This window comes from Pogoniulus pusillus, chromosome 33 (assembly GCF_015220805.1).
Source record: "Pogoniulus pusillus isolate bPogPus1 chromosome 33, bPogPus1.pri, whole genome shotgun sequence".
NCBI classification, from domain to species: domain Eukaryota; kingdom Metazoa; phylum Chordata; class Aves; order Piciformes; family Lybiidae; genus Pogoniulus; species Pogoniulus pusillus.
The window spans coordinates 7,948,432-7,968,164 of NC_087296.1; the positions used below are offsets into that span (position 1 = coordinate 7,948,432).

At 44.5% G+C, this 19,733-nt stretch overlaps 1 protein-coding gene across 1 annotated transcript in view; it reads left to right on the forward strand.

The window, feature by feature from the left end:
* Window positions 1–17,898, forward strand: part of SLC35F1 (solute carrier family 35 member F1) — a 224,297-nt gene extending 206,399 nt beyond the window's left edge. Inside the window, exon 8 of the mRNA XM_064170162.1 lies at window positions 13,765–17,898. Within this exon, the coding sequence (XP_064026232.1) occupies window positions 13,765–13,989 (225 nt within the window). The 3' untranslated portion in view covers window positions 13,990–17,898. The remainder of the gene's footprint in view (window positions 1–13,764) is intronic.
* The last annotated feature ends 1,835 nt before the right edge of the window (window positions 17,899–19,733 follow it).

Sequence of the window (19,733 nt, forward strand, 5' to 3'; positions counted from 1 at the left end):
ACCTGATCTTTCAAGACCTTGCAGAATGCAGAATCCATCATTAAGATACACAGGGTTAAACCATCCTAATTACCTTCTGTTTCCTACCAAAATGAAGGAAATGGTCAACAGGCAGACATAATATCTGTCATAGGGTGTCACTTCTCCATACTTTCAGCAGAGTATTTTGGTAGCTCCTAGAATGTCTTCAAAAAGCATATTCCTTTTGTCTAACCTCCCCTCCCACTAAACTGGAAACATTCAAAACCCCCCATATGGGTTAAATATTTGTCATCACTGCTGTTGAACAGCTGGGGTGAACCTCTGGAGTTATCCCCATCACCTGCACATGTTTAGAAAGCAAAGAGTATCTGCTCTTTCAGCTCTTCTAACTGCTCTGAGGGAGATTTGAAATAGGTTTGACTTGGCTAATCTGGATTTCATATCGTAAGTACAAGAGGAGAACTTGCAGAGAGGAGTTCCAGATTCAACAGAACAAACTATCCTTTTAAAGTAAAAAAAGAGAAGGTTGTTAGAAATAAATAGGGAACTGTAAGGGTTTGGGAGTTACCTGCCTCCCCCATAATGAAATCACCCAAACTAAGCTCAGCCAGCTGGAAGTTAAGGAATGAAGCTTTATGTTCACATCTTAGCACAATATACAAGCTATATTTACAGCTATATACAGAAACACACAAGTTAAAAGTAATACAGAAGCACAACAGCCCTCCCAGAAACCAGTCCCCAGGAGGGGCTCCTAACTACCCTTCCACCTTCTTTCCACCCCTCTACCTTATCTCAGACTTTGCCTTATGTGCAAAGTGAGTTTGGAGGATTGGCCAGGGGGGTTGGAAGCAGAAGGATTAGTTACACAGATCCAAGCAGAAAAGAAACACACACTTTGACAGAAACACTCTGTCTTATCTGTGTCTGTGTCCTTGTTTTTATACATCTCAGCAAGCATATGAGTGAAGCAGACATCACCATTGTTTCCTTTTCACAGCCTAGAATCTAATTGCTCTCATTAAAATATTCCAATTAAGCCTCAAACCAGCACAGGAACCAGAGTAAAGAATCATCACGGAAGAAAACTGACACTGTGCAGGTGGAAAAGGAGTAAGGTCTAATTGTTGTAAAAGATAAATTAAGCTAGTCCATGAAGTAAATGAAGCAAACAGCAAAAAGTTATTCTTGTGTGTGAAGAGAAGAAATAATTTCATTATGCAAAGACAGCAGAGGCCAAAATGTAACAATCTTTAGTTTGACACCAAAATGAAATTTGGATTGGTTTTTTTTTTCTTTTTTTTTGGGGGGGTTCATATTAAGCAAGGACAAGAGTTAAATATGAAGGCAATAAGTGAAAATCAGAAGTAAACACCAGGAAGGAATAATTAGGGACATGAAGACTAATGGAGAAGTGGATAACATGCAGCCTGGTTCAGAAAAGGTAAATCTCTCCATCTGAATCTGATGTCTGTCTGATAATTTAACAGAGTTTTGCAGACAGAAGTGAAATGGTAGACCTCATCTGTAAGGGCTTTGGACAGTACTGTGTAGAAAATGATCAATTAAGCTAAGAAACAGGATTAGCACTGTAAGGATTGGAAGCTAGGTAAGAAACTGGCTAATGAGGATAAAGGACAAGGCAGTGTGCTGGGAGAGAAAAACAGCTCGCCAGAAGGAGAGCACTGATCTCCGGAGTTAGCCTGAAGACTGATCTGGTGTGGTGACTGTAGTAATAGCTTTGGCACCCTCAGCAGGAGGAAGGATTAAACTAATCAGGCAACAAGAACTGGCTGGCATTGAGAAATGCTATGCAGCACAAAGTGTGAGGTAATGTCTGAGGCGACAGGTGGGAGGAATTTGAGCACGGTTGTGACAAAGGTGTTTCCAGATGGGCTAGTCAAGGTATTTCTAGTGTTAATGGAGAGCTCCTAATGCTATAGAGCAGGGGAACTTAGCATCTCAGCACAGCAATTTGCTAGCTGTAGCTGCGGAGCTTTTTGGTCACCTCTCAAGGACCAAACAGAGCTTTTTCTCTTACCTGCTCCAAAACCTTGATAGAGTAAGTGTCTGCTAATAATGTACTGGCTATGCAAATCCTATAAAAATGCTTGTTGTGTAGCATAGCTTTGGTTTCTGATGGACTGGGACTGGTACATGTACAAATGGATCTATACATTCAGAGGGAGGGAAGAAGAATTATTTGAACTCAAGACATAAAAATGTTTGGGCAGGAGCTGAAAATGCATAAACTTAAAACAGAAATCAGGGGGACTTTTTGGCTGCTGTAGCAGAGAGGTTCCTAAACAGTCTGTGACAAACTAATGCTGCTTGCAGGAGGACAGTGTGTATTTGCCAGATGGAATATGGGACCTGACTGTGTGCAGTAATAGGGGTTGGATTCGATAGCTTAGGACCTGTTCTCCATTACGATTCCCTCGTGTTCCCATCCTGTGAGGTGACTCCATTGAGAGCTCTTAGAGCTCCTGAAGTTTGTCCTCATGTTGTCTGCACCAAAACGTGCCAGTCAGTGGAGAACCCTGAAGTCAGACAGCCCTATGACACTGCCTTTAAACAGCTCATGGTAACTGCAGCTGTCTATTCCTTGTTTCTCAGGGCAGGAGTGTTCCCTGTTTGTGTGGCTGAGACAAAAGAATGCCATTGCTGCTGGAATAGATTAGTAGATTCAGCAGGAAAATATCAACAAAGGATCCAAGCTGAATCAATTGTTGTAACTGTGGTTTTGAACACTCTGAGCTTGATTAGTCTTGCATGCAGTAGCAGAGAGTGAAGTGCAGCAGGCAGGCGCTATTCTGTTAAATGTATCACACAAACCCAGAAGGACACATGGGAACTGGCAGCTGATGGAGCAAACCAGCAAGGAATAGTGGCAGGTAAAAGGGGAGGAGAGAAAACTGGGTTTATTTTTATAAACATTTCTGTTGTGCTCCTTCTTTTTATATTAAGAAGATATAAAAAGATAACTGCTTGACCACTGTCTTGCCAAATGATTGACAGAAAGTAACCAGAAATGAAGCCCCTTTATCCCACCCTCCTATGAGGGTACTCATAGGAGCTTCAAGCAGTGTAATGTGGTTTAACTTCCCATAAAAGTCTCTTTCCTGTTTAGATAAGATTAAAACAGACTGCAGGAGTCATTCTACCTTGCACTTTTTCATTAGACAGACTGCTGGTACTGTAGGGGTACTGAACACAGGCTCATTTTTTTCTCCACATCTGATGGCAGAGGCAACAAAGGGAAGCAGAAGAGGAAGCAGCATTCCCATCTCTCGTGGCACACAGGAAAGGAAGATAAGCCCTCTCAGGCAAATATTCTGCTCCAACAGGCATGTATTTAGAAAGGATAGCCTATTTGGATTTTGTTCTGATGGTACCACCTTGAGAAGCATGAAATCATGCAGATTTGTGCAAAAGCAGTGCTTGCCTTACAGCTGCCTACATCAGCCTCAGCCATGGGAATGGGTTGCCCAGGGAGGTGGTGAAGTCACCATCCCTGGAAGTGTTCAAAACAAGATTGGATGAGGCACTTAGTGCCACGGTCTGGTTGATTGGACAGGGCTGGCTGATAGGTTGGACTGGATGATCTTGGAGGTCTCTTCCAACATGGTTGATTCTGTGAGTCTATGATTTTTCTTCAAATGTTATCAGATTTCTCTGTAAGTTTGTTTTATTCCAGCTTAGTTGTTGAATTCCAGGGAAAACCAAAAAGCTTCCCAAATTTTAACAGAGTTTGCAGGTGACAGTTTTCTGGTAGCTCCCTGTAGATAACCTCAGCATCTCAGAGCTTGGGACTTTCCCACTCACTGCTGGCCCAATTAAACTGTGCCCATCAGTATATACCACACAGGCACTGAAAAAGAGGGTGCTGCTGTATGACAGGAGCCATGGACCGCTAGGTATAGTCAAACATGAGAGGATCTCTGAGAATCAGCTGGAAAACACATAAAACACGTCATGGGAATACATCACATCAGTTTCTATGCCACATCTGTGATTCAGTATAGACTACAGTAACAGGCAGCAACGAAGCTGGTGAAGGGCCTAGAGAATAAACCTTACAAGCAGCGACTGAGGGAGCTGGGGATGGTTAGTATGAAACAGAGTAGGCTGAGGAGAGACCTCATTGCTGTCTACAACTACCCAAAGGGATGTTCCTGAGAGGCTGCTACTGGTCTCTTCTCACAGGTAATTGGAGACAGAACAAGGGCGAATGGCCTAGAGCTGAGCCTGGGTAGGTTTAGACTGGACATTAGGAAAAAGTTTTTCATGGAGTAAGTGGTCAGGCACTGGAATGAGCTGCTCAGGGAGGTGGTGGAGTCACCAACTCTGGATGCGTTTAAGGGTCACTTATATGTGGTGCTTAGAGCTATGGTTTAAGGTAATCTTGTAGAGTAGGGTTATAGATTGGACTTGGTGATTCTGAGGGGCTTTTCCAACCTGGATGTTTCTGTGATTTCATGTGAGTGAGAGCACACCAAGTTTGCAGGCAGGCAGCAGGAACTGAGGAATGGGACCCACCTCTCATGCATGAAATGACAAGGGCAAATTGCTTTGGCATCTTTGTTTTCACCAAATGGCAATGAGGCTGATGTCAGATTTGCACTGGCATTGAAGCAAGCCAGATGCTTACTGCTTTGGGTACTGGCGGGCATGAACAGCGGTGATGTGGTGAGACACACCCTGCAGCTCAAGCCTCTTTCTTTCAGTGAAAAACTTAAGTGACTGCCAAAGGACAGGAAAGGAAAAAAGATGTGGGAGGAGTAGCTACAAATTTCACTTTGCATCCCAGCTGAGCTCAGAGGGCAAGATAGGACCTTAAGTCTTCATAGCTTGCCTCGGAAGTAACTGGAGTTCTTTAAAGTGTGAAGACAATGGAATCCTGCTGGGCTCACTGCCTGGAAGTTGCCATCATTACTGAAGCTGTCCAGAGCCGTTTGCTACCCTTCTCAGCAAGGGAATGAACACTTGGGCTCAGGCATTCAAGCTCCTGCAGCTGGACAGCTGAGAAGGGATGCTGAACTGTCTTGGTGGTTTGGGACAAGTTAGAGATCTCTAGATTAAAGATCTGGTAGCATGTGCAAAGGTTTGTGTGGACAAGTTTTACCTCTTGGAATGCAGTCTGGAAAGCTCACAGCAACCCTTCTGGTGTTTGGTGGCGCTCGGGTTTTACAGCACACCGCCTTTCGCTGGTGGTGGCTGCCCTACTTTGTGTGGATGGCAGAGATGTGTCATCATCTGCCTGGAGCTCAGCTTTGCAACGTGTTTGAAAAGATGGCTGTGTATTCTAGGAACTATTCTGCCAGCTGGGATCAGCGATTCCACAAAGGCTGGGTCTTTATCTGTCACCCTCGAAGGTAGGCAGCCGTCACTGAGGCTGAACCAGCAGATCATTCACCCGATAAAGAGCAGGGCAGACCCTGAATCCCAAAAGGGCATCTTCCTTGCAGGCTGGGACAAAAATAGTCAGCAATAGTTTGAGTGAGTCACAGCCTCAGCCTAAGACAAATTCAGCCAGGTCCTCGTGGAGCTGAGCCAAGGGAGTCTCCAGAGAGCACTGTGAGCTATGACTAGGATGCCGACTCCTGTTCCTATTAATAAGGTAACGTGTCTGTAATACTGAGCTATGCAAGTGAAAGCCCTGTGTGAATTCACAGCTCTCAGAGCCCTTTCCCTGGTACTGCTGCTGCCTGGGGAGTGTGTGCAACCCACAGCACAGCTCCTGAGCTTGGTGGCAGCGAACTTCATTTGCTGTATTGGAGGGGAGACTAGAAAGCAGTGTGGAAAAAAGCTCAGTCTCTCGATCAGTTCATCAAACCGAGTGGAAATGTCTGTCTGCTGTATAAAAGATAATGAGAGAAATTTGGGTTGAACTCCCCTCGCTTAGCCTGCTCAGGTACTGGTGTGTGAAATTACCCAGGGGGAAAAGACAGACGCTGGTGCAGGAACCCTGCTGGCCTTAGCTTTGATGGGCTGTGCAGTGTATGCCTCAAACTGAATTAGTTTGGAGAACAGACAGATTCAGCAGACTGCACAGACCCACTGACTGGAGTAAGGTGGTGGTGGGAGCTGACTGTCTGGAGAGCAAGGAGGGTGTCAACAGGAATACAGAACTGAATGAATTCCGCCTGATGTCTTCACTTTTGTCCCTCTTCATCAGCACTATTCAGAGGAGATTAGTTCCCTCTAAGGTTTGAATTTGAATTAATAGATCTGATTTCTTCAGTCAGTTTTGTCACAATGTGGAGAACTTCTAAACTAGGAATGGGAAAGGTAGTTACTTCATTTCACTCTTCATCACTGCGTATTCAAACGTGGCAGTTCTAAATGTTCAGTTCGTCCTGTGGCAACAAAGAAAATGCTTTTAAGGATTTAAAAAGTCATAGGCTACGAGCTGGGTTTCATCTTGCCTACCGTGAGATTCAGCTGCTGTGAAATACAACTGGAACTGGAGCAACCACAGTGCCAGTAGCCTGCTCCTGCAGACTTATTCCCGGTTCAATGGACCGAGTGAAAGAGAATTTGCATCTTCGTAGCTGCTGCAGTAATGGTCGTGATCTTTATCATGATATCTGAGTGAGAAAGAAGAGTCAGCACTTCACTTTGTGTGGGGGGCTTTTCTGCAGACTCACATCTGTCTCTTACTGTCACTTTGGATATTGTTTTGCCCTTGTGTCAACGGTAATGTGGATGTGGGCATCTGTGACAGAACAATGCGTGGGTGAATTCCCTCTGCAGCAGGCAGGCAGGCAGTGCAGGGTTTCCTAGCTGTGATAACAGTGATTCTTCTGTGCCTGCCCTTCCTGCTTTCCCTTCTAAGGTCATGACGTATGTACTGAGGAGCAACTCTCTCCAGGGCCAGGCTATGGGCCCTGGGGGTCTTGGTTGATGAAAAGCTCAACATGAGCTAGCAGTGTGTGTGCAGCCCAGACAGCAACTGTGTGCTGGGCTGCAGTGAGAGCAGTGTGGCCAGCAGGGTAAGGGAAGGGATTCTCCCGCCTGGCAGGGGGGTTGGACTCAATGATCTCTGGAGGTCCCTTCCAACCTCTCAAGTTCAGTGCTTCTGCCCCTTTACTCTGCTCTCCTTAGTCCCTACCTGGAGTACTGTGTGCAGTTCTGGAGCTCCCAACACAAGGAGGACATGGAACTGTTGGAGCCAGTCCAGAGGTGGCCACAAAGATGCTCAGAGGGCTGCAGGAGCTCTGCTATGAGGACAGGCTGAGAGAGTTTGGGCTCAGCAGCCTGGACAAGAGAGGGCTTCAAGGAGACCTTGGACTGGCCTTACAGTATTGGAAGGGGTCTGCGGGAAGGCTGGGGAGGGACTATTGACAAGGTCTTGTAATGACAGGATGAGGAGTAATGGGTTTAAACTGGCAGAGGGGAGATTGAAACTGGATGTTAGGAAGAAGTTCTTTGCAGTGAGGGTGATGAGACATTGGCACAGGTTGCCCAGGGAGATTGTGGCTGCTCCCTCCCTGGAGGTGTTCAAAGTCAGGTTGGATGAGGCTTTGAGTGACCTGTTCTAGTGGGAGGTGTCCCTGCCCATGGCAGGGGTTTGAAACTGGATGGTCTTTGATGTCCCTTCCAGCCTAAACCATTCTATGATTCTGTGAATTTAGTGCCTTCTGAACAGTGCTTCTTTTCTATTTCTGTTGCTCTTATCACTATTCAAGATGATAAAATCAAATGCACTTCTTGCTCCCCATCAAGGACTTCCTTTTGCACCTGCTTTTTCAAGTGGGTAAAGTGTAAGAATTCGAAGTGGAAATACAATCACAGAATGGTAGAATCATTTCAGTTGGAAAAGACCTTTAGGATCAGCAAGTCAAATCATGCTCTAATTCTAACAAGTCTGGTGTTAAACCACAGTACCACATCTCTGCCTCTTCTAAATACTTCCAGGGATGGGGATTCAACCACCCCCCTGGGCAGCCTGTTCCAGTGTTTGAGAACCCTTTCAGTGATGAAGTTTCTTCTAACAGCCAGCCTAAACGTCCCCTAGTGCAAATTGAGGCCATTTCCTCTCACTCTATTGCTTATTACTAGGGAGAGGAAACCAACACCCTCCTCATTCCAGCCTCCTTTCAGGGAGTTGCAGAGAGTGAGAAGGTGTCTCCTGAGCCTTCTTTTCTCCAGACTAAACAACCCCAGTTCCTTCAGCTGCTTCTCATAAGGCTTGTTCTCCAGACTCTGCAAGTGGAGTAGTAGATATGTTAATGTCTTAATGGTTTAAAGGTATATGAAAGAAATTATGCATGGAGAGAGAAACAGAAGCAGAGGATCAAAACGAGTAGAGAGTCAATTTTGAAAGCTTTAATAATCCTTTATGGATGTTTCAACTCTTTAGGTGTTCAGGTGCCTTTATGTTCACAATCTTTGTTTTAGAAAGCTTGGGATGATTGATTGACTCTGAAATTGCATCATTTTAATTCACTCAGGAGGAAGAACACTGCATAGAAAGTAAATATCATAGGGGATTTCTGAACTTCATAATTGCACATGGCAGTGTTGTAAGCTGGTTTGTTTTAAAAAGAAAAGAAGAGAAACAATGCAAATATCTTTGAGTGCTAGGTTTGGTTTGGGGTTGCTTTTTTGTGGGTTTTGGGTTTTTTTGTTTGGAGGGCTGTTTTGGGTTTGTTGTTCTGTTTGGGGTTTTTTGGGGGTTTTTTTTGGAGGGTGTTGGTTTTGGTTTGGAGTTTTTTGGTGGCTTTTTATTTTTGCTGTGGTTGGTTGGTTTGGGTTTTGTTTTGTTTTGTGGTGGTGGTGTCTTGCTTGTTGGTTTGGGTGGGGTTTTGTTGGGTTTTGTTTGTTTTTTCTGTGTGTGGCTAACAGAAATTCAGACTGATTTCACTGTATACATTCTGTGGTGAGCTAGACCTTACTGCTGCAAAGGTTTCCTGGTGAGGTTCTGCAGTAGCACATACCGGAGCAAGGAGCAGGATCCTACTCCTGCAGCTAAGCCATCAGATGCTGTTAGCTCTCTTTCTAAGCCTGACTGGACTCATGCATTCAAGCACTGTGTCCCTAAGGAATATCTCTTAGATAAACAACAGAAGCACTTCAGGTTTTGATGGACTGAGCAAATCTTGTTACACATGTTATCTTGTTATGGTCTGAGTTTAGCTTTGTATGTTTGTCTTCAAATTGACAGGCACCTAAGAAGGCCTTTTGATACACTGGAAATTAGTTTAGTGTAAGCTATTCTCACCAGAGGTACTAAATAATGTGTAGAGAAGACATGAGGGGTTTTAAACATAGTTTGGTGTTTATAAATCACAGGATCATCCTGGTTGGAAAAGCACCCCAGGATCCAGGATCACCAAGTCCAACCTAGAACCCTACTCTACAAGATTCACCTTAAACCATAGCTCTAAGCACCACATATAAATGACCCTTAAACACATCCAGGGTGGGTGACTCCACCACCTCCCTGGGCAGCTCATTCCAGTCCCTGACCACTCTTGAGGTGAAAAACACTTTCCTAATGTCCAGTCTAAATCTACTCAGTCTCAGCTCTAGGCCATTCCTCCAGTTACCTGTGAGAAGAGCCCAGCAGCAGCCTCTCCACAATGTCCCTTCAGGTAGTTGTAGACAGCAATGAGGTCTCTCTTCAGCCTCCTCTTTTTCAAAGTAACCATCCCCAGCTCCCTCAGTCACTCCTCATAAGATTTATTCTCTAGGGTCTATGTCATTATATGTTCCATACTGAATAGTTTGGGTTTGGAAATCATTTGTAGACACCTGGATGTTTGTGCAGAACAGCCATGGTAAGATCTGTAGGGCTGATTTAGCTGTTGGGTTTGTCTACTCAGGTAAGTTTTTGCAGATGCCTTTCATGTCAGTGCTGAAATGTGAAAAGTTACTGCAAGACACTTAGTTCTTCTCTACAAAGGTGAACTCTGTTATCTAATATTACTGTAAGACACTTAGTTTTTCTCTACAAAGGTGAACTCTGTGTTATCTAATGTTACTGCAAGACACTTAGTTTTTCTCTACAAAGGTGAACTCTGTGTTATCTAATGTTACTGCAAGACACTTAGTTTTTCTCTACAAAGGTGAACTCTGTGTTATCTAATGTTACTGTAAGACACTTAGTTTTTCTCTACAAAGGTGACCTCTACCTTCTCCTCAGGTGATTGAATTCCTATTTCCTTTTTTTCCCTTTGTAAAGTCATCTTTATTCAGTAGCCAAGTGTTACTGTCTCTCTTAAATGGGCAAGAAACTGAGGGTCATCTAAAATCATTTTGATTCACAGAAGGAATTCAAAGGCTGAAAATCAGTCCCAAGACTCAAGACTGTTAGTTTGTTGATTTAATCACTATGTTTCTCAAAGAACTACATAATGATCAAGCTTCTTATGTATGGGCTGCCCGGGGAGGTGGTGGAGTTGCCGTCCCTGGGGCAGTTCAAGGCAAGGTTGGACGTGGCACTTGGTGCCATGGTCTGGCCTTGAGCTCTGTGGTAAAGGGTTGGACTTGATGATCTGGGAGGTCTCTTCCAACCCTGATGATACTGTGATACTGTGATACCTCTCTCAATGAATTACATGATAATCAAGCTTATTATGTATGTACCTATATGTGTAGATACAAAACCTATAGTAAAATTATTTAATGATCTAGAACCAGGAGTAGATTTTTGGTTGCTTACTCCAGGGTGTGATACAGCCATTAGCTAATCTGAGCCAAACAATTTCTGCCTGCGTTATTGTTTGAACAGCTTAGAGTTGTCTTGTTTAGCATGGAGGGGAGTGGGGTTTGGAGAGGCGTGCAAATACAGATATCTTTCAAGTGTCTTTTCTTAGAGGAAATATGTTCCTGCAAGAAGTGAGAGATAAGTCAGAAAAATTAAGCACAATACCATCCTCAAGTAGCTTTTTAGCCAAAGAGAGGAATTAGACACTTCTTGAGAGCCTGCACTTTGGTACTGCAGGTGTGTAGAGGGTAGCAATGAAAAATTACCTTCTCTCACCTCATTTCTTAGGCACAGCTCTTTCAGCTGCTTTTGAATGTGTCTCTTTTGCTGTCTGCTAATAGTGAATCTCAGCAGATGAGGTTCACAGGTCAAGATTGAAAAAAAAAATACAACTTCTCCATGCAGATGGATCAGTAAGGTGTGCCTGGAAATCCTGTCTCCAATTAAATACAAAGATTTCAGCTAGAGATACAGGAACACAGTAGAAAGAATAGCTCATTTTGTGTGTGATGAACTAAGTCTTCATCCTCCCATTGCAATGCTGGATTCACTGCCACATTAATACAAGGAAAATACCCTTTGATTTCAAGGGGCTTTGGGTCAACCTGACAGGGTATTGACAACAGAAAGAGATTTCTCATGTACCTACAGTATATATTCCTGTATGAACCTTACTAATAACCCTTCTATTGCTGCAGAGGGGCTGGTGCAGAAAACAATTCAGCCTGCACCTTAACTTCTTTCTAAGGAAGGTAAAGATGGAATTGCTATAGAGCTGTCAGAATCCAGCTCTCTTTGTGCTAGCTGTGCATAGATACCAAAGACAAATGATTCACAGGCCTTTGTTTAGATTTCCCCCAGCTCCATCCAAAGTCTTTCTCCCAAGCTGGAGAGCTGCCACTGGGGACCAGAATGTCATGGAGAGAATATTATTGAGTGAAAGAGTCCACTGGCAGGAAGCCTCTGAGAGAGAAATAAGAGGTGTGACTAGAAGAAGGATATGGTAGAACTGGAGCCATGAACTAAAGTTAAAGTAAATTTGGTTTGGCTGAGCAGCTCCTATAGCAAGAAAAAGGGCACATTTAGTTGCTGGAAGCCCCACAGATTCTTCACAGCAGGACACAAGGCAATCGCAAATCTGGCTGGCACTTTGGTTATACAGTGGAGCAAGCCAGCTGGCTGTCCAGGGTGAGAAATTCAAGCATAAGGTGGGAAGGAGGGACAGTGGGAAACCAGGGAACTAGCTTCTGGCTTGGAAAACTAGATGCATTTGGCTCCTGAGTTTTACTTCAGCTTAATCAGATCCACTGCTGCCAAGTGGTACCCAAATTCTCATGCAAAGAGGGAGGGTGGGAGGGATGGTGTCTGTGTGTGTGTTGAAAATGCTGAGAGCCAAATGGAACTGAAAATTAGGGAAAATATCAATTGGAAAATGCTTCCAAATGATTGAGTTGGGTTTGATTGCCACATGGGGGAGATCTAAGCCTTAACAGTCCTGGGTCACATAGGAGAATCCTACAGCAGGCAAAGCTCCCTGTCTTTGTGGGTGACGGGACAGCTGGATGACTACATCAAATCATATTGCCAGGTGGCATGTGAGGACCTGGTGACATTCCTGGAAAAAAGCAATTAACAGCTGATGAAAAGCAGAATTATTTCTACCCCATACTCCTTCTTGACACACTTTCAGCTTTCCCCACGATGGTGTTTTCCCTCTAAAACATGCACACAGGCTGTGGGAAACCAAAAACATGCAGCCCCATGGGTTAGATGCTCAAAGCTTTCAAAGATACTCTGTAATTTGTAAAAGAGCCAAATGCTTCCTCGGGTTCTGTAGGACTTTTGACATGACATCAGATTAACATTGTTACCAAGTTAGCTTAAGTAAAATTTGCTTCCACCATAAGTATTATCTCTTTAAAGATAAAAAGCAGGATTGATAAAAAGCTGCTCCTTGGCCTATCCATTTTGTGCCATGTTGAAATGATCCAAAGGAACCAGATTTGGTATCTATCAGAGCATGGTAATCAGGTAGGATTTGAAGAGAGACTTGCAGCCACCTTTGTGTAACACAGCGAAGCACCTCAGGCAGCAGCTAACTACAGGTGGCAGCTAGGTGTTGGTATTTCTGTACAGACCCCTTGACAGCTGCAGAATGCAGGAGCTTTTTAGAGTCACACCGAGTATAGATGTGTATTTCCCCAGCCTGCATGCGAGAAGTAGTTGTCTAGGGCTGGAAGATGAGACATGTGGGCTCAAAGCCTTTCTCTACAAGGGCTAGCATGCTGCAGAAAGGCTATTTCTGTTGGATGCTTAGTCCAGGCGCATCGACTCTGGATACATCAGAGAATTCAGGCTGACCTTTGATGTAGCAGAGCCATGTGCCAAAATGTATGTGCTTGAGCTTTCGGTTAACTGCCCTCCCATATGTACTTTTGAACCTCTTGAGGTCAACCCAGAGCATGTTTCACAGCTGAAGTTCGTCCTGTCCAAACACATATTAACTGGTCAAGCATCTGTTTTCTGTTTACAAGCAAGAGAAGCAGCAGTTGGGTTTTTGAAGTGCCTTTATTAAAATACAGCTATTTTAAGCATATATGTTTCAGATGTGTACTGAAGAGTTTATTTGATGATATTTTTCTATTACCAACAGGATGTTATACTTCACAGCCATGTAGTTTAGCAGTAATCAACTTCAGATTGGTTTGCCTGCCTGCAGACAACTGTAGATGATAGTAGCCTGCACTGGAACTGGAGGAACTTGCACCCAGAAGCAGCTTTGGATCTCTGACCAGAACCCAACTTTCCCAAGCCCCACCTGCTCAACACTTATTATGCCTGGGCTGTTGGAAAGCATCAGTTAGCTGTTGGTTGTGGAAAACAGGGGAGTTGGTGGGAGCAAATCAACTTGCAAAGCAACATTCCCATAAAAATTTGAGACCTCTGTGACAGAGCATTTGTTCTGTGCAAGGCATGTCAGAACAAACATCTCTGCCTACCCCTGTCTGTGGGTCTTCACAGGCTCAGGATAAGTAGTGCTGTGTCTAACTGCTCTTCTTTCTGTTTAGTTTTCAGGACTGTACCTGCTGTCGTTCTTCACTATCCTTGTTGGGCTGGTGCTCTACTCCTCCACATCCACCTATGTAGCCCAGGATCCTCGAGTGTACAAGCAGTTTCGAAACCCTTCAGGACCTGTTGTAGACCTGCCAGCCACTGGCCAGCTGGAGCCTTCAGTAACATATACCAGCCTGGGGCAGGAGACAGAAGAGGAGCCTCGTGTCAGAGTTGCTTAAGCCCAGGGCTGTCGATCGACTGCTGATGATTCAGTGGAGCTCGTGTATCCATTATCTCTGTATTGTACATAGAGAAAGGTATTTACCAGGTGCAGTTACACTGCTGAGCTGCAAGGTAGCAAATAAGGAAAGCTGATAAAAATACAAATGGGTCGTTCCAAGGCATTCATTGCAAGGAGATGCCAGTCCCTCGTTTATGATAGGAGCAGCATGTTTGCAACGCAACCTGCTGCACATGAATCAGTGTCACACTACCTGTGAAAGATATTCAATACATACACTGAAATTGCAAAAAGAAATTCATAGAAGGTTGCTTCTGCATCCACTGAGTGATACTATGCCTAGGCCACACTAGTCGTGGAAAAGACACCTTTTTGCAGCAAATACACTGTTTGTTTCTCCCTAAGACTTGCTTGTACAAGATAGACTGGGTTGCTCGTGGTAGCAGCGCCCTGACATGTTTGTGCTAGCACCTTGGATTTGGTGAGGGAAAGACCATGAAATCATCCCTGCTGTCTGGTTGCCCTTTCTAGGTAATCTGTTCCATGAATCCAGAGGAGGGACAACTTACAATATCTGTCTCTATTCTAGGAATAGGTATAAGGTGAGCATTTTAGCCTTTCTATATTTGCAAAAGTCAAGTATTCAAGCATTGACCTCTCTATGATCCGTGGCAGATTTCCTAGCAGCTGAGGTTCTGCGTCGGGTGACAGGGAGTTAGCTTCTCTGTAGTGATGGCTTAACACAGACTTCTTTTTCAATTTTAATCTGTTTTAAAAAAGGAAAAAAAATCAAACAAAAAGTGTTTTCTAGTTTCCTATCTATTGTACCTCTCCTTAGTAAGGCGACACATCACACGGATCAGGGCACTTATTTTAGCTGCTCAGTGCATCGAGGGCGCCTTCTGCTGTTCCACTTTGCTTAGTCTCCTTGTGGTTCATTATTCTAACAACAGCTATTTAGAAATGTGTCAGGTTTTCACCAAAACCCTTCCAATTGTAAAAATCAGGAAGATTAAGTGAGGAATCCCTGAGCAGAAAGACTGGACCATCTGCTGGTATTGCTGCAGCAGCACAAAGGCAGTGATATCCACAGGGTGCAGGCAATTATCATATTTCATTAAGTAGAAAACTAGCAGAAGAATTGAAGAGTTTTCTTAACATTCATGGGGACATGTGAAAATAGTAAGAGTGTGCTCCATGGCTGTGCTTCTGCTCCAGGAGCCATCTAAGGATGCAGAGAAATCGTAGTCACCACCACAAAAAAGCATCTCTGCCTGTGTATTTGCTCTTCTGAGGGCAAATAAAAGGAGATTGTTATTTCAGCATCTATCATCTATTTCTTTAATTTAAAATTAAGGAAGAAGAAATGCTCTTATGCCTAAGAAATAGGAGAGGGATTCAGGAGAGCCTGGTTTTATTCACTGGTCTGCCACATCTCTGCATGATCCTAGGGCATCGTTTACCCTCTGTGTGGCTGTTTCCCAGTCTGTATATATGGGAATAATGATCTTTTACCTACCTCACAGGGGTGCTATGGGACCAAGTTATTTTTAAATGCTTCAGGATCTTCAGAAGGAGGAAGTTTAAGAAATGCACAATAGTGGTGTAGAAGTGCATATACATTGTATTCAAAAATGGATTTTACAGCAGGACTGAGGAATATTTTGCTTGGGGGCATAGAAGATGAATTTGAATCGTTACTCTGCTGAAGAAATCTGTCTCCAGCAAAAATGTAGGGCGTCATGTTTGAGAAATACAACTTACCTGTTTTTATTTAAAAGAGGGGAAAGGGAAAAAAAATCAATCTGTGCTCTTGAGATTAGAAAGGCCACGAGTTCAACCACGCAGGATGAATTTCTGCTGAGGCGACATTCATCTTTTCGAGCCCTGTTCTGCTGGAATATAGAAAGGACTCCCCTGAAGAAGGCTGGAGTTAGTGTGTGTGCATAAAGTGGCAAATGCCAGAACGCTATTGAGCAGCAGAAGTATGTTCTATCTTACTCTTCTTGTGGAGGAGGAGGAGAGGCAATTTCTGTCCCACTGTGCTTAGGCTGTCTGCCACAATCCTGCTGCAGCTGAGGGAAGGGTTTGCAGCATGGCCAAACTGTGCCCAAAATTAGCCCAAAAGCTTTGCTCAGGGTAGCTTGGTTTTAAAGTCCTAACAAATGTAAGATTTCTCCCCCACCCCACTCCCCACCTTCTGTTTATTTAATCTTTTTAGCACTTAACTTCCCAAGCTTTTTCTCTTACACTGTTAAGGATTTTTTAACAAAGTAATTCCCACAGAGGAGCAGAGTTCGTATTCTGGAGATAGTGAGAAAAGTCTGAATTCAAACCTCTAAGGAAGATTACCTGATACTTCAGGATAAGGTCTGTGGCTGGAAGTCCAGGTGGGAAGCACATAGTCAGGCGAAGCTGTCATGCACAGGGACCAGCAAGCATCATCGGGTCAAGCGCTGGGCTTCAACTTGAGGTGAGTTTCCTACATTATCCAGGTGCAGAGGCTCTGATCACAACCACCACAGCTCCCTCAGCTACCTGAGGGGGGCACACTGGCAGGCACCTGTCATCTCAGTCTTTTTTGCTACCTTTCATACCAATTAAATACCTTTCTCTGAACGTTAGTCCCCTGTTGGTCTGAGAACCTTGAGGATCGCGTGTGTGTGTTTGTTTCATGTTTACAATTCCTTCCTTTTGCATACTTCTTTTGGTTCATTTCCTTGTTAGTATTTATTTTTAAGCCAAATGTTTGTAGTCCTTTGCCTCCCCCTCCTCATTTTTTTGACACTAACTTGTAGATGTTTGTTAGAGTTTTCTCAGAAACAGCTGGGCAGGAGCCCAGGCCACTGGGCTGGGAGTTTCTACTTACAAGGGTTTGTGATCCAGGAGTGGCTGAGAGGTGCCGTCTGAAGCGATCTTGTCAGGCTCTTTTAAAAGGCTCTGTTGTCCTGGAATGAGTTATGAATGTTTGGCTATGTTTGGATGCGTGCTCTGTGCCCAGCCACCATCCCCTGTGCTGCTCACACGGGAGGAGTTGGATGTGCAAAGTGGGGCTGCTTCACTGTCTGTGTCTCGCGTTAAACAAGGCGGATACTTGGATTAGCAGCCCTGTGCTAGCGCTGGATGGACCTCGAAGGAGATCAGTAGTATAGCTTTACAAGTAATTGTGTTGACTCAAAAGCTGAGGTCTAGGAAAAGAAAACCTTCCTTCTACCTGCTCGTTTTCTGCAGACCTCAGTATGCACCAGCAAACGTTCAGCTATCTAACTGGCAGCTACTCTCCGTGTTGTGTAGGACATCTCTAGCTCTGTGTAGCTCCTTGCCTGAACAAACTGCGACTCTTGTTTTACTGCTGGCTCTGAGCAGCCCTTAGCAAGACTGATGTAATTTTCTGCTACTGGATAAAAACCTTCACTGGGAGACAGACTTTGTCTTTCTTTGTTCCAGCTGTAACATTTCAAAACACACAACGATAGACCAAGCAATGGAAAATTTTGCACCACTGTGTCATAAGAAGAAGTTTCAATGTATAGTGTAGAGATTGCTAACTTGTGCTATTAACATTTTGACAAGCGTGTAGTATCACTTCCTTTCCTTTTTCTTTCGTTGTTTTGTTTAAAAACAAACCAACCAACCATTGAGTTACTCCTCAGCTAGCTACAAATACAAATTTTACCCCATGGGTAGGATTTTATTGTTAAATGCCGTAACGAAGCACACTAATCTTGGCACTGCAGATGGAAAGACAAACCAAAACCAAGCAAGCAAAAGCCCAACCCCAAATCCTGCCTTGAAAAGCTGAACAAACCTTTCTCCATTTTGATAGTTGCATGCACCTATATGGACTGGCTGTGGCAATGTAATGCCTGTATCATGTTTTCAAATAAAAAATAAATGCTTTATGAAAGCAGGGTTATTGGTTTCCTTGCCTCTTGCCTTTCTGTTTTCTCACCCTAAACTCATTTTTCTAAAGTGTGGATCTTGACTCCAGGGTATAATTTTTTGCTAGGCTGAGGACTTCTTTCCCTTGTGAGATGGTTAACCTACAACTCCTTCCAAGGGGTCTAAGTGTAAGTACCGTTAAGCACCCTCAGCTATCTTGCCTGGCTGCTCCAGAAGGATAGAGGATCTCCTGGGCACCCTCCTAGCCACATTCCCCTGTGGCTAGCTCAGGAATCATCAATGGGATGAAATTTAACAAGGCCAAGTGCAGGGTTCTGCACTTTGGCCACAACAACCCTGGGACCTGGGGGTACTGGTAGATAGTAGCTGAACATGAGCCAGCAGTGTGCCCAGGTGGGCAGGAGAGCCAATGGCATCCTGGCCTGGATCAGGAACAGTGTGGCCAGTAGGACAAGGGAGGTTATTCTGCCCCTGTGCTCAGCACTGGTCAGGACACACCTTGAGTACTGTGTCCAGTTCTGGGCTCCTCAATTCAAGAGAGATGTTGAGGTACTGGAATGTGTCCTGAGAAGGACAGTGAACCTGGTGAGGGGCCTGGAGCACAGCCCTGTGAGGAGAGGCTGAGGGAGCTGGGAGTGTGCGGCCTGCAGAAGAGGAGGCTCAGGGCAGAGCTCATTGCTGTCTACAACTACCTGAAGGGAATTTGTGGCCAGGTGAGGTTGGTCTCTTCAGCCAGGCAACCAGCAACAGAACAAGGGGACACAGTCTCAAGTTGTACTGGAGGACGTCTAGGCTGGATGTTAGGAGGAAGTTGTTGCCAGAGAGAGTGATTGGCATTGGAATGGGCTGCCCAGGGAGGTAATGGAGTCACCATCCCTAGAGGTGTTCAAGCAAAGCCTGGCTGAGGCACTTAGTGCCATGGTCTGGTTGACTGGCTAGGGCTGGGTGCTAGGTTGAACTCGATGATCTTGGAGGTCTCTTTCAACCTGGTTGATTCTATGATTCTATTCCGATATTCATTGCTCTCATGCGGACACAAAAGGACTCTCTCACTGCCTTCTAGAAGTGATAAATCAGTCTAGAATCAATCACTGGCAAGGCACATGTGTGATGGTGCAGCGTTTATCTGGCTGAGGTTACTGAGTGTCTGCAGCTGTCTTGCTCAGCCCTCCCTCCCGGCTGCTCTGCTCTGCCCTGCAGCACCTTACAGCAGAGTCCTGAATCAGGATCACAATGGATGGAGACAAAAATTAGTCAACAAGAGGAAAAAGACTGTCAGGAGGAGCAGAATTGGGGAAAGAAAGAAAACAAGACAAGACCTTGCCTCATTCAAAAGAATGGAAGGAAGGACAGGAAGATCCTAGGTGTATGAGAACAAGGGTTTTTTTGAACAGGCTTTCACCTCTGATAGTGTTTTCCAGCAGATGCACCTATCCATCTGTCTTTGTTTGATGCCTCCACAGGAAACAGCGTCAGTATTTCTCATGCTGAGAGTAAAAAAGGGAATGGAGGCTGCTGAGGTCATTTCCAGCCACTTCACACACCACAACTGCATGGAGCCTCAGCCTTTACAAAGCCAGCAGTGCTGCTCTGTGTCTGATTCTCCAGGGTGAGTGTTTCCTGAGCTACCAAGAACTCCAGAAACGTGAGTTAGTGTTCATGGCTTTGTCATTGTAACAGTTGATTTGGATTTTCCTCCAGATCTGCTCAAGAGTCTCTCTGGTGTTACAGAGATCTCTTTTTATTGCCTGTCTAGAATTCAGCCTGGGTGCTTGAGTCATCCAAATAGTAATTGCTTGGAATTACTCTAAAAATAGATCATAAACACTCATTAATGAA